The sequence below is a fragment of the Dendrobates tinctorius genome, unplaced genomic scaffold (genome assembly GCF_039654945.1).
Source record: "Dendrobates tinctorius isolate UK_male_01 unplaced genomic scaffold, ASM3965494v1 ptg000116l, whole genome shotgun sequence".
NCBI lineage: Eukaryota > Metazoa > Chordata > Amphibia > Anura > Dendrobatidae > Dendrobates > Dendrobates tinctorius.
The window spans coordinates 1,779,593-1,794,759 of NW_027361784.1; the positions used below are offsets into that span (position 1 = coordinate 1,779,593).

Sequence of the window (15,167 nt, forward strand, 5' to 3'; positions counted from 1 at the left end):
GGTTTGGTAGCAATGCGCCTTTGAAAAAAGGACTGCAAGCGTTGACACCTGACTTTTAAAGCGAGCCTAGGGATAGCTTGGCGTCTAGGCCCGATTGAAGAAAACCTAGTACCTTCGGGAGGGAATAAGGGAGTGGGACTTGTCCGTGAGATTCGCACCAGAAAAAGAAAGCTCTCCAGGTACGATAAATCTTGGCGGAGGCTGGCTTCCTTGCCCTGATCATGGTCACAATGACTTCCGGTGAAAACCCTGCCTGGGTTAGAATCCAGGGGTCTCAAGGGCCATGCCGTCAAATTGAGAGCCCCTGAATTCTGATGGTAGAACGGACCTTGAGACAGAAGGTCGTGACTGATGTCTGGGCCAAATCTGGCACGATGAGGTTGGTTGGAACTCCCTCTTGTTTGATCTTCCTCACGACCCTGGAGATCAGGGGGATGGGTGGAAAAATGTACAGGAGTTGGAACTGGGACCAGTCCTGGACCAGGGCATCCGCTCCGAGCGACCGCGGGTCGTGTGTCCTGGCCATGAAATTGGAGACCTTGGCATTGAGATGGGATGTCATTAGGTCCACATCCGGGGTTCCCCAGCATTGACAGATCTGGTAAAAAAAATCTCAGGATGGAGAGACCACTCCCGAGTCCATTCCTTGCCTGCTGAGGAAGTCGGCTTCCCAGTTTTCTACACCTGGAATGTGGACCGCAGAGAGTACCGACCTAGTGTCTTCCGCCCAGTGGAGAATATATGTGCCACTTCTCTCATCGCCTGGGCGCTGTGGGTCCCACCTTGGTGATTCACATATGCCACAGCCGTGGCATTGTCCGACTAACCGTATGTGCGAGGCTGCAAGCCAGTGATGAAAGGCTTTCAGTGCCAGGAATATGGCCCGGATTTCCAGGATATTGATGGGCAAGGTCGCTTCCCTTGGTGACCACTTGTCTTGTGCCCTGTGATGTAGGTGCACCGCCCCACAGCCTGTCAGGCTTGCATCGGTGGTCAGGACCTTCCATTGACCTGAGAGAAAAAGGTTTTCCTCGTGCAAGCGAGGTTGGCTTGAGCCACCAATGCAGGGACCTCCTGGTTGACGATGTCAACAGGAACTCCCTGTCGAAGGAGAAGGGATTCCTGTCCCAAGATCTGAGTATGGCTAGTTGAAGAGGCCTGAGGTGAAACTGGGCAAATGGCACTGCCTCTATCGCTGCTGCCATCCTGCCGAGGACTGATGGCAAACCGGAGAGATCAGGGAAGACTGCGGCATAGTGTACGAACTCCCAGACGGATGGCCAGTGTCTTGTCCTTGGGAAGGCGCACCAGGCCCCTGGATGTGTCGAATAACATTCCCAGGAAGGTTAGAGTCGGACACGGGGTAGTCGACGATTTCTGTAGGTTGACTAACTATCCCAGACAGCTCAGTGTGTCTATTGTGATTGAGACACTGACTTCGCAGTCCTTGAAGGTGGAAGACTTGATGAGATCGTCCAGGTACGGGACGACTAGAATGCCTCGAGTGTAGAACGTCCATGGTGGCTGCCATGACCTTGGTAAAAGTTCTTAGAGCAGTGGCAAGGGCGACAAACTGGTAGTGGTTTTGGTTGACCGCGAACCAGAGAAACCTTTGATGGGCGGGAGCAATTGGTATGTGCAGATATGCATCTTGTAGGTCTATGGAGGCAAGGTATTCTCCCTACTCCATGGATGCAATGATGGACTGGAGGGACTCCATGCAGAAATAACAGACCCGTACATTTGTTGAGCTGTTTCAGGTCTAGTATGGGCCGAACGCTGCCTCCTTTCTTGGGAACTACGAACAAACTGGAGTAGAACCCTCGGAATCTTTCGTTCGCTGGAACCAGCACCACGACTCCTGCCTGAAGGAGAGAGACCACCACTTGGTGGAAGGCACGAGCCTTGTCTGATGGTGTTGGAGGGATAGAGATGAAGAACCAGTTTGGTGGCGTGGAAGTGAACTCTATCTTGTATCCGGAAGACACTATTTCCCTGACCCACCTGTCTTCTGTAATAGGCAGCCAGACTTGCTGAAAGAGTAAAAAGGCGCCCGCCTACTGGTGGGGTGTCTTCCGGAGTTCGTGAGTCATGATGAAGCGAAGTTCTGAGGCTTTCCTCCCTTGGGTTTCGCTTGGCCTGCTTTCGACTGCCAAGTCCTGTCCGGTCTCTGTGCCGTCCGTGGGTTGTCCATGCGTGGAGAGCGGTTACGGTTTTGGGCTGGGCGCGAGATGGACCAGCCCGAAGAATTCCGAAAGGATCGGAATCGTATCTGGTTTCTTCATTTAAACGTGCGTTTCGGTTTTAGTTGAGGGAGAGAGGTACTCTTACCCCCAGTGGCATTGGCATTGTGTCCAACTTTTCGCCGAAAAGCCTTCCAGTAAGGTACAGTCATGGCCAAAAGTTTAGAGAATGACACAAATATATTTTCACATGATCTGCTGCCCTCTGGTTTTTATGTGTGTTTGTCAGATGTTTTTATCACATACAGAAATATAATTGCAATCATATTATGAGTAACAAAAGGTTATATTGACAGTTAGAATGAGTTAATGCAGCAAGTCAATATTTGCAGTGTTGACCCTTCTTCAGGACCTCAGCAATTCTCCCTGGCATGCTCTCAATCAACTTCTGGATCAAATCCTGACTGATAGCAGTCCATTCTTGCAAAATCAATGCTTTTATTTTGTCTGAATTTGAAGGTTTTTGTTTGTCCACCCGTCTCTTGATGATTGACCACAAGTTCTCAATGGGATTAAGATCTGGGGAGTTTCCAGGCCATGGTCCCAAAATCTCTATGTTTTGTTCCCTGAGCCATTTAGTTATCACCTTTGCTTTATGGCAAGGTGCTCCATCATGTTGAAAAACGCATTGTTGATCGCCAAACTGCTCTTGGACGGTTGGGAGAAGTTGCTCTTGGAGGACATTCTGGTACCATTCTTTATTCATGGCTGTGTTTTTAGGCAAGACAGAGCCCATTCCCTTGGCTGAGAAGCAACCCCACACATGAATGGTTTCAGGATGCTTGACAGTTGGCATGAGACAAGACTGGTGGTAGCGCTCACCTGGTCTTCTCCGAATAAGCCGTTTTCCAGATGTCCCAAACAATCGAAAAGGGGATTCATCACAGAAAATGACTTTACCCCAGTCCTCAGCAGTCCACTCCCTGTACCTCTTGCAGAATATCAGTCTGTCCATGATGTTTTTTCTGGAGAGAAGTGGCTTCTTTGCTGCCCTCCTTGAGACCAGGCCTTGCTCCAAGAGTCTCCGCCTCACAGTGCGTGCAGATGCACTCACACCTGCCTGCTGCCATTCCTGAGCAAGCTCTGCACTGCTGGTAGCCCGATCCCGCAGCTGAAACACTTTTAAGAGACGGTCCTGGCGCTTGCTGGTCTTTCTTGGGCGCCCTGGAGCCTTTTTGGCAACAAGGGAACCTCTCTCCTTGAAGTTCTTGATGATGCGATAGATTGTTGACTGAGGTGCAATCTTTCTAGCTGCGATACTCTTCCCTGTTCGGCCATTTTTGTGCAGTGCAATGATGACTGCACGTGTTTCTTTAGAGATAACCATGGTTAACAGAAGAGAAACAATGATGCCAAGCACCAGCCTCCTTTTAAAGTGTCCAGTGGTGTCATTCTTACTTAATCATGACAGATTGCTCCATTAACACAGGTGTGGGTGTTGATGAGGACAGGGCTGGAGATCAATCACTGAAACGATGTTAGCTGGTCCTTTTAAGGCAGGTCTGCAATGATGTTGAAATGTGTTTTGGGGATAAAGTTAATTTTCTAGGCAAATATTGACTTTGCAAGTAATTGCTGTTAAGCTGATCACTCTTTATAACATTCTGGAGTATATGCAAATTGCCATTAGAAAAAATGAATCAGTAGACTTTGTAAAAATTAATATTTGTGTCACTCTAAACTTTTGGCCATGACAGTACAGAAGATGCGTGAGGGACTTCTTTGAGGCCGCATCCGCTTTCCATTCTCGCAGCCAGAGGATATGCCGAATCGTAATGGCGTTTGCCGCTATCCCCGCTAGACCTCTTGCTGAGTCTAGGGCTGCATGAAGCATGTTGTCTGCTACCACTGCTATCTGGACCGCTTGGTCCAAGAGCCTGGCATTTGAAGCTTGAAGACCCTCCTGTAGTTTTTTGGCACAAGCCAGTATGGCCTTGGCCACCCAAACTGAAGCGAACGCAGGGGCCACGGAGGCCCCTGCTGCTTCGAAAATGGAATGAGCCATGCGTTCTACTTGCCGGTCTGCTGCGTCCCTGCGGGTTGAGCTCTCTGGCAGAGAGAGTAAGGTCTGCGCTGCTAGTCTAGATACCGGGGGGTCCACTTCAGGTGTATCTGTCCACAGTTTGGTGTCTGTTGGAAGGGGTACTTCGCTTCCAAATATTTGCGATTGGCAGATTTTTTCCTCAGGCTGCGAAAACTGTTTAGTAAGCATCTCCTGAAACTCATGGTGATTAAGGAAGACCTTAGGTGGTTTCTGAACACTTTCGAAACAAATCTTATGTGCTGGTGCTTCCGGGGCTGGCTCTGAAATTTCCAGCTCCCGATGGATGGCAGAGATTATGTCCTCAACTAGCGCTGTATTGCTAGGGGGAGAAGGTACGACGGACCTCTCCGTTTCGTTGTCTGAGTCGGAGTCACAGATGCCTTCCAAATCCTGTGTATCGCTAAGGTGATCCCTGGTGGGTGACCTGGGGCAGGGGTCTTCTGTGGTGGGGGATCTCTGTGGTGACCTGCATTGTCTGTCTGACAGGGGACTGCCTTAAATGACAGTGTCTCTCCCTAGGGGGGGGGGGGTTGACCTTGTGCTATAGGACGACTCAGGTGATCGTGACCTGTGGGTCCGATTACGTCTGAGAATCGGAAGCAGCATGTTCCTGAGATAAGCTGTCCATTTGCTGGGTAACGTTCATAGCCGGGACCCGACCCTGCAGAGCTTGCAGCAATGTGGCGGTTAAGTTGTCTATGGACTGTGTCATAGACTGACATCTGAGTAGCCCATTCCGGCGTGGTATCTGACACTGAAGCGTTGGTAGGGACTCCCTGGGGTTCTGACCCAGAGTTAAGGATGCAATCCCAGCAGTGCGGATACGTGCTGCCACTGGGGAGTGTGGCTTTGCAGGCTATGCAGAATGCATAGAAACATTCCTGCCTGTTTCTCTTTCTTGAGCCCAGCATAGTGCACAGAGGCTGGCTATTGGGGATCCTACAGGGGTGGCTACGCAGAGGGAACCCACAGGGAGCCTTATAGGAAGTATGGACTCACAGCTGAGTAAAGAGAACCCAGCTGTGAGCTTACCCACCAGTGTGCCCCTAGGTCCAGCACCGACAGATCCCAGTTCTGTGCCCCCCAGAGACTGCTGTGGTTCTCCTCTGCTGGAGGCGTCTGTTATCAGGATGTCTGTAGTAAAAAAAAATGGCCACCAGGATGCTGAGGAGAGGAAGGAGGGGGCGGAGAGCTGAAAAGGGCACGCTGGGCTATGTAGAAACGTGCCCTTTCTGCCTCGATCCACCCCTTCTATGACACTAGTCATTTGTCATCTGGGGGCGGGCCGGAGGGGCGGGGAAAAGGCGGCAGCTTCAGCTAGGCCAAAGCCGCGGTCTCAAGTAGAGGCCTGATGCCCTGGAGAGCTCCAGAGCGGCGCGGTAGTCCGGGAGGGGGTCGGATTTGTACCAGACCGCCCCCGGAATAGCGACTGGCTAGCGGTGGGGGCAGCAGGGGTAGCGGTTCCTGTTTGGGGGGTCCCTGGAGCGCTGTGGAGCCGCTGCTGCAGAGACAGGGGTACAGAAAGCCCTGTCTCTGCTGTGCCAAGTCTGCCTGCACCCTCCCCTGGCCCCAGCAGGATCCCACAGCTGGTCGGGGGTCCCTGGATGCTGCAGAATGCTGCCTGTTCTCCGACCCTACCTGAGGCGTCTCAACCTAATGCCCCCTGCGGCGGGATTAGGGAGGGTGCGTCTGTCACCGTCAGGGGGTCTTCATACTCGCCTCAACCTCAACCCAGAGCCCAAAAGGGGTTGGGGAAGGAGGGGGGGGGGGGGGTCTCAACTTCAGACCAGTACCCGAAGGGACTGGGGAAGGAGCGACATTGGGAATAGCCGTCTCCACTTCAACTGGGTACCCCTAAAACGGGGACCAAGGAAGGAGCCATGCCGGGAGGGGGGGAGAAAAAAAAAAAAAAAGGGAAGAAAAAAGGTGTGCCTCCTTGCGACACTAAGCAAAGACTGGAGAAGGCTGATGCCGTTCAGAGGTGTATACTGCAGAGGAGCCATAGTTAATCTTTTTTCAGATTATGCATAGTGTCGCCTCCTAGTGGACAGCAGCATAACACCCATGGTTCTGTGTCCCCCAATGAGGCGACGGAGTAACTTAATTGTGGCGTTTTGATTTCTCGCTACGCCGTTTAGCAAATCGGGTTAATCCTTTTTATTGATAGATCGGGCAATTCTAAACATAGCGATACACATATTGGGCATGTGTTTTTTTTATAGTTTTATTTTGATTGGGGCGAAAGGGGGGGGCGATTTGAACTTTTAGGTTTTTTTTTAATTTTTGAAGCCTTTTTTGCTTTTAGCATGCTTCAATAGCCTCCATGAGAGGCTAGAAGCATGCCACACTTGATCGGCTCTGAAACAATATAGGCGATGCTCAGATCGCCTATATGTAGCAGATTTACAGCATTGCTATAAGCGCCGACCACAGGGTGGCGCTCATAGCAATGTGCCGGCAGCAACCATAGCGGTCTCCGAGACCCCTGGTAGTCACGGCGAGGGTCAGCGATGCACTCATTTCTGGCCGGGTGCTGGAAGCGCTAGTTAAATGCCCGCTGTCAGCGTTAGACAGCGGGATTTAACTAGTTAATAGGCGCGTGTGGATCGCGATTCCGCCCGTGCCTATTGCAAGTACGTCAGCTGTTTATAACAGCTGACATGACGCAGCTTTGAGGTGGGCTCACCGCCAGAGCCGACCTCAAAGCAGGGGATACTGACCACTGACGTACTAACCCGTCAGCGGTCAGAAAGGGGTTAAAGTGGAAAATAACTCACGGGTCTTTGTTTTCTTGGGATCCAAACATGATCATGGATTTAAGTGCATTCCAGTCTTGTAAGACACGTTCAAGGGCAAGTTGTGCAAATCTTGGGGGCTCCAAGTCATGGTCTGGCATGTCAGAATCTGGCAGAAACATTAGCCACAGGAATATCATTGGCATATCACAAATAATTTTAATTAACTGCATCAATAGATTTCACATAGGAAAATTAAGATTTATATTAGAATATGTGGATAATATCAAAGTGCAGGAATTAAGAACACACCTTCAGGATTGGCAGCTTTGCGATTTCGGTCTTCACGTATACGGGGTGGTCTATACTGGCAGTGCTCAACTGTTTGCCTTGCGACAGTCTGCACCAAGAACAGCAGTAGGTGCTCCCCTCTGAAAATAAGGGAAATAAAAACCTGAATGTTAAAATGAACTGTTGCAATAAAACCTAACAGTATTGCAGAAAAGAGTTAAAGGTTGGCCTGAATGCCAAAGAAATCTTCATCACAATCCATGTTTAGTGCCATAACCTAAAATAATTAATATGCTTGCATTAAAAATTCCCTACCTACTTTAACTGCTGTTTTACTTTTGTAGTTACTTTGTGGGGACGCTTTTTGGGTTGCTTACCTTAAAATCTGTTTCTTGGAGCCTTCATTGGGGCACACAGAGACCATGGGTGTATGCTGCTGCCACTAGGAGGCTTACACTATGCACAGAAAAAGGTTAGCTCCTCCGCAGTATACGAGTACACCGGCCGGCACTAATTTCTTCAGTTAGTGAGAAAGCAGTAGAACAAAAATGATTGAAACAGAACCGACAACTCAACTGTAAGTAACAAACATAAGAACAAGAGTTGCAGAACATGGGAGGGTGCTGTGTCCCCCAATGAAGGCTCCGAGAAAGATTTTACGGTAAGAAACCCAAAATTCCTGTTTTATCTATCGTTTCATTGGGGGACAGGCCATGGGACGTCCCAAAGCAGTCCCTGGGGAGGGAAAGCAAAATTCCCATCAGGCCAGCGGACTCACCACCACTGTCTGCAGGATCCTTTTTCCTAGGCAGGCATCCGCCGAAGCGTAGGTTTGGACCCTGTAGAATTTCAAACGTGTGAACGAATGACCAGGTTGCGGCTTTGCAAGGCTGTAGAGCAGAAGCTCTGTGGCGCACTGCCCAGGAGGCACCCACTGCCCGGGTAGAGTGAGCTCTAATTGCAGGAGGGGCCACTCTATGCTTGACCCGGTAGGCTTCTAAAATTGCTGATCTGATCCAACGAGCAATAGTAGCCTTGGAAGCCGGCTGACCCTTCCGCGCACCACCTGGAATGATGAAGAGAGAGTGTCTTCTGCAAGGAAGTCGTCCTATCCAGGTAGACCTTCAACGCCCTGACCAGGTCTAACTTGTTCAAGGAGCGCTCAAGAGGGAGAGTTGGACCCGGACAAAAGGACAGGAGAACAATATCCTCATTCAGGTGGAAAGTGGACACCACCTTAGGAAGGAAAGAGGGCAGAGGCCGCAAGACCACCTTATCCTGGTGGAGCACCAAGAAAGTTGCCGCCAATTCCGACACGCGCCAGATGGAGGTGATGGCCACCAGGAAGGCTACTTTCCAGGAGAGAAAAGGGATAGGGAAACTTCCCTGAGAGGTTCGAAGCGTGGACCTTGCAAAACCTCGAGAACCAGATTAAGATCCCATGGATCCACAGGCGCGCGGTACGAAGGTGCCACATGAGCCACTCCCTGAAGAAAAGGTCTTGACCTGCAGACGGGAGGCTAACGTCTTCTGGAACAGAATGGAAAGCGCCGAGACTTGCCCCTTTAAAGAGCTGAGGACAAGGACCGCATCAAGGCCTGTCTGGAGGAACGCCAGTACAGAAGGGAGTGAAAAGGACATGGGCAGAATGTTATTGTGCGTATGATAATAGGTTTTGAAAGACGAAGGCTTTTTAGCCCGGATCATGGTGCGAATAACTCGATCAGAAAAACCTGACCGTTTCAGAACTGCGGTCTCAACAGCCACGCCGCTAAATTGAGCAGCCGAGAATTGGGGTGGCAAATCGGACCCTGAAACAGTAGATCTGCTCTGTCTGGAAGCTTCCAGGGGACGTCCGCGAACAGGTTGACGACATCCGCGAACCAAGATCTTCTGGGCCAGTTCAGAGCGATGAGGATGACCTGAACCCCTTCCGCCTTGATTTTCTTCAGCTTGGGAAGAAGAGGAAGGGGAGGGAACAGGTAGGGGAGCTTGAACTGAGACCAGGGAATGGTCAAAGCATCAGCGCCCACTGCGAGAGGATCTCAGGCTCTGGATACGAACTGTGGGACCTTCCTGTTCATGCAAGACGCAGAGCAGATCTACATCCGGAGTCCCTCAACGACGGCAAAGCTGATTGAAGACGTCCGGATGTAAGGACCACTCTCCTGCCACGAGACCCTTGCGGCTGAGAAAAATAGGCGGCCCAGTTGTCCACGACGGGAATGTGCACCGCGGATATCGCTGGGACAGACCTCTACCCAGTGAAGAATCTTGGACACTTCCGCTAGAGCTGAGGAACTCAGTGTCCCCCCTTGGTGGTTGACATGCCACCTCTGTGGCATTGTCTGTCTGAATCCGGATTGGCAGACCCGAGAAGCCTTTCCCAGTGAATGAGAGAGATAAATTGCCCGTATCTCGAGGATGTTGATAGGCAGAGTTGTCTCTTGGGTCAGTGGAACCGTTTGATTGCTTAACACTGCACCCCAGCCGAGAAGGCTGGCGCCCGTTGTCACAATCTGCCAGTGAATCAGAAGGAATGACCGGCCCCGAGAAATGAGAGGTGACGTCAGCCACCATTTCAGGAACTGTTTGACCCAGGGCGAAAGGCGAATTGGACAGTCCAGGGGGAAAAAAAAAAAAAAAAAAAACCTGTTCCACCGAGACAGGATGGCCTGTTGAAGTGGTTGAGTGAAATTGGGCAAAAGGAACCGCTTCGGCCGTCGCCAACATCTTTCGCAAGACTTTCATGGCTGTCCGGAGAGATGGAAGCCATGTGCTCTGCAGTGATCGTACATCACGCCGCAGAGAGATCTTGTCTTGAGGAAGAAAAACCCCTCAATCGACGGGTGTCGAACAATAGGCCAAGAAACACAAGACGTTGTGTCGGAACATGACAGGACCTTTGTGCTGACGAGCCACCCGAAATTGGACAGGGTGTCGAGAACGATGGAAAGACTTTGGCGAGTCTCATGAAAAGACGGAGCTTTGATAAGAATGTCGTCGAGGTACGGAAAAAAGGACGAGACCTCTGATCCTCAACAAGGCCATCAACGCCGCCATGATCTTTGTAAATACTCTGGGTGTGGTGGCGAGACCGAACGGCAGGACAACAAACTGGTAGTGGTTCTGGTGAACCGCGAAACGCAGGAATTTCTGATGCCCGGAAAAGATGGGAACATGCAGATAGGCATCTTGAATGTGTATTGTGCACATGAATTCCTGCACCTCCATGGAAGCGATTACTGAATGAAAAGACTCCATCCTGAAATGTTGTAGGCGACTCTTGTTCAGTAACTTGAGGTCCAGGATGGGACGGACCGCACTGCTTTTTTCGGTACTACAAACAGGTTTGAATAAAACCCTGTGAAACGGTCTGACTCGGGAACAGGCACGATCACCCCGGAACTGAGGGAGGCGATGGATGCAAAGAAACCCGGAACTAAGGCGGGGTCTTTTGGAGGCCGGGACGCGAAAAAACGATCCCGGGGCCGAGAAGCGAACTCTATCTTGTATCCTTAGGATACAACCTTCCTTACCCAAGTGTCTTCTACTGAGGCAAGCCAGACATCTCTGAAGAAAAGGAGTCGACTGCCCAGTTGGGAAGGCGCCTCGGGGTTTCATTGATAGTCATGCTGATGTGGATCGTCCAGATCTGGACCTGGAGGATCTGCCCTGGGAGGAGTGAGACCGCAAGGAGGGAGTGGGCCTAAAGAAGACCACCTTCCTATCCTGGCTGGAAACGGTTTCTGCCGTCGCGAAGCGGCGGAAAGACCAAAAGGGCCGAAATTGACGCCTTGGAGGAGGTCTACGAGGCTTGGACCGAGGGAGAAGAGAGCTTGTACCTCCAGTGGCGTCTTTAATAATCTGAACCAGCTGGGATCCAAAAAGACGCACTCCCTGAAAAGGCAGATTGGTAAGGGACTTTTTTGTAGACAAATCCACCTGCCAAGCCTTGAGCCAAATTGTACACCGGATTGCAACAACGTTGCTGGACGCTTGAGCTGCGCAAGACGCGGCATCCAAGAAGGCAGAGACCAGATAATCCCCTGCATGGGAGATCTGGTTGGCCATCTTGGCCAATCGCTCTGGTTGGGCTCTATCCAGAATGCCCTGGCGGAGATCCTCGGCCCAAGTAGCTATGGCCTTTGTTACCCAAGTGGAAGCGAAGGCTGGGCTTAGCACCGTCGCAGCCACTTCGAATGCTGACTTTGCTAAAGATTCTATGATCCTGTCGTTAGAATCTTTCAGAGACGCCACACCTGAAATCGGGAGGATAGTGTTGTTAGTCTGGACACAGGAGCGTCAGAGGGGGAAGCCGACCAGTTGTCGGTGAGCTCCTGAGAAAATGGATATAGCACGCCAAGGCGCTTCCCTCTTTGAAAGCACCTGGTCGGATTTTCTTTCCCTGGTAAGAAGCTTGCCAAACTCAGAGTGCGAAGCGAAGACTCTGGAAGGTGTTTCTGCCCGTCTGAACAAAACCTCCTGATCGGAGGATTTTGCAGGGGAGTCTGATCTCGAAGGTGTGGTTAATCGCTGCAATGATGTTCTGTACCATAACCTTCATGTCCGTGTCATGGTCCGAATCCAGCTCTAACATCTCTTCAGATGGCGCGTCCAAGAACGCATCGCCTGACTTGGGCGAGAAGGCACGGGAAGGAGACTGCTAGGAAGGACTGTGGCGAGATGGGATGAGGGGAGGACTCCGGCTGGAGGTCCTGCCTGGGTCTTTTGCAGCTCATGCTGGCTGGCTCAGATGGAGCCTCTTGCAACCTGCTGGATACTGAAGAAGTGTCCAGGGGCAAATTATCAAGAATGGCCACTAGGGACTGAGACACCTTAGTAAGATCCGCCACTGACTGATAGAGAAGCCCAGCCAGGAATGGGGGATTCACTCTCCCGGGTGGGCATAGGGGGCTCCTGGGCGGCGGGCTGAATGGGGTTGCTGCAGTCGAGGCAGAGGGGAGTGGACTGACCTGAGGGACGTTTGCATGAAGAACATGCAAAGAACTTGACTAAAGTGCCAGCGGGAGCAGGCTTAGAGGAAGACATAATGAGGGACAGTTACTGAAGGAGTGCAGGAAGGTTGGGGGGACAGGGAGGAGGGTGTCAGTCTGCAGAAGCAGAGCTACTCATGGTCCGTTGTCCTGTGGATAACCCCCGTACGCGATGCTGCACAGCCCGTCTTTATTTATAGGGCCGCAGCAGAGTGCAGTGTCCGGCTGACAGGAGATAAAATGGCGGCCGCCTGAGGAGCACGAGAAAAGTGCGCTTTTCCTGAGAGGATGATGGGCGGAGCTAAGCACCGACACTGAACATGACACCGCCCGCTGACAATGGTGGGCTGAGCGCCGCTTCAGGGCGCCTGGGAGCAGGAGGAGAGGCGGTGGGCGGGCTTAGAACGGGCGGGAGGGAAGCCCGCCTGAGAATGAAGGCGGGGGTGTGGCCGCGACGCTGTACTAGGTCCAAAGTGAAGCCGGGGCCTAAATTAAGTGCGGCGGCCACCTGTCAGCGCGGGGCGGCGCGGAGGTATCGTAGCCCGAACGCTGCTGTTTGAAGTCTGGCCGAGGTGAAGAAATCAGGCTGTGGGGCACATGCCTGCCAGCGCGGGGCAGACGCGGAGGCTTCACAGGACCGCCCGCTCCTGAAGGATATTTGAAGCTGTTGATGGAGGATGCGACTGGGAGCCCTATACTTACCCTGTCCTCGGACCCTTCCGTGGAAAACCTGTTGAGAGTCCTGTAGAAGTACGTCCGCACCTCATCCAAACCAACAGGCTCTGATAGGCGAGTGGGTGGGAGACTGGAGACGAAGACCATCTGGATCACGGACGAGTACCCGTGTTGGCGGCCGTCTGAGAAGGCTGTTGGTCCTGCTGAGGAGATCTGTGAGGATACGGGGTGGCAGTACACGCCGTACTCACAGTCTTTGTGGGACTACAGATGTGACTATTCACTCTGTATCCCTCCGGAAGATCTGAAAAGAAAACGACGCACACTGAGGTAGATATGGGTCTAATGAAAGACCCGTGTCCACCTCCTACTGACACTAAGCTAAACTGAAGAAATTAGTGCCGGTAGGTGGGGTGTATACTGCGGAGGAGCTAACCTTTTTCTGAGCATAGTGACAGCAGCATACACCCATGGTCTCTGTCCCCCAATGAAGCGAAGGGGGGGGGGGGGGGGGGGGGGAAAAAAAAAAACAGCTCACCGATCACCGTTCTGATGAAACGTAAACATGAAAGACAAAGTTGATGAGCTTTCATGAAAATCACAATAGCGATGGAAAAGCGTCACTCATGTGCAATAGAGAAGTCCTAGGAGCTGCATGTATTTTAGCATTATGAAATAAATTTAAAGAATTTTATCAAGAAGAGCTGGAACATCACCTGTCTATTCTTCTTACAGGGCACGCTCCTGTGTTGCTGGCTCGTCATTATTGATCCGAGCTGGAAACACAACGTGCTGCGATTGTGCACATAGCACAGGGACCAGTTTAGTCCCTGAAACAAGCATCACTGAGTACTTCATTTCAGGGAAGGGGCAGAGGCAGAGACTCTGCCCCCTGATGACACTTCGTTGTCCATCATAGCATGCACTGGGATACACAAAATAATGTCATCACGCAGGAAGGGAAAAAACAAACATTTAATGTAGTCATGGAACAGTATGGAATTTTTATTGCACGCATATTAAAAACTTGTTTAGATGAAGCTAACTAGATCGGGGTTTAGATGAAAAATTTGACTTTCAGACCAACCCTCAAGGCAAGTCAGCAGCAGAATATGAAAGGCCCTGCTCTCAGGATGGATAAGGGATCCACCCATCAGTCGCCTAGGACATTTTTTAGACGTGCCATAAATGTCTGAGGTGGGAATACCTATAATGGACCAAAATGGTAAGCTTGGAGGTCAATATTAGAAAAAATAAAAAGGTTTTTTCCAAGAGCATCAAAAGTGACAACCTTAGCCAGTTAGCACCATGAAAGCTTTAGAAAGGATAATGCAAGTGAAGAAGCCCCAAGCAAATAAATTAAAGATGTTAAACATGTATTCAGGCCATCAGGAAAGGACAATAAAAAAAGTTACCTGCTGTTTGGCAGTGTGACTAGATTAGTGATAGTCAGTAGTCTGTACAGTAAATCGAGACGAGCAGACTTTTGGCCAGCAATTAAGGTTTTACATTTGCACTTTTCCCAGCAGTCACAATAGGCCGTTGGTGAAGTTCGCTTTAACCTAGAATTTAAGCAAGCAGAAATTTTACTTTTATTACACTATATAAAAGGAAACTTAAAAAAAAAAATTGAGATAAGCGAGTACACAATACCAAATAGGGAAATGAGGACCAGAAACAATACGTACTTGCAGTCGTGTCCTTTGTGGCAGACCCGAGCGCACTCCGTACAACAGCAGAGAGACTCCAATAAGCCGCAGGTTCGGCACTCAAAAATGTCCTGACAACAGAGCAAGCCACAATGTTTGGACAGGAATCAAATGAGACCTAGGTTGGCATATTTAAATATATGGTGTAGTCTGTATTCGATGACAGGGCTCTTATGTTTTTCACTTTCCAAACACATTTTTTGTTCAATATAGCCATATAAACGCTTGTACATTTTGGAGTACGTAAACTTACCTGCATAATAATAATAATAATAATAATAATAATAATAATAATAATAATAATAATAATAATAATAATAATAATAATCTTTATTTATATAGCGCCAACATATTCCGCAGCGCTTTACAGTTGAACAGTTTCAAACACAACAGTCATAAGTAACAACGTTAACAATACAATAATTATTGTATTAGTGTATTAGTGTATAGTGCATACTGTTAATGGTTTTAAT

At 50.2% G+C, this 15,167-nt stretch overlaps 1 protein-coding gene across 10 annotated transcripts in view; it reads right to left on the minus strand.

The window, feature by feature from the left end:
- The window catches only part of UBR5 (ubiquitin protein ligase E3 component n-recognin 5), a 168,082-nt gene that overhangs the window by 64,691 nt on the left and 88,224 nt on the right, over nt 1–15,167 (minus strand). For all 10 annotated transcript variants that reach the window (XM_073590088.1, XM_073590087.1, XM_073590084.1 and 7 more), the window contains 4 exons: nt 14,674–14,765; nt 14,401–14,547; nt 7,335–7,453; nt 7,065–7,191 (listed from right to left, as the gene is read on the minus strand). In XM_073590088.1, the coding sequence (XP_073446189.1) occupies nt 7,065–7,191; nt 7,335–7,453; nt 14,401–14,547; nt 14,674–14,765 (485 nt within the window). The remainder of the gene's footprint in view (nt 1–7,064; nt 7,192–7,334; nt 7,454–14,400; nt 14,548–14,673; nt 14,766–15,167) is intronic.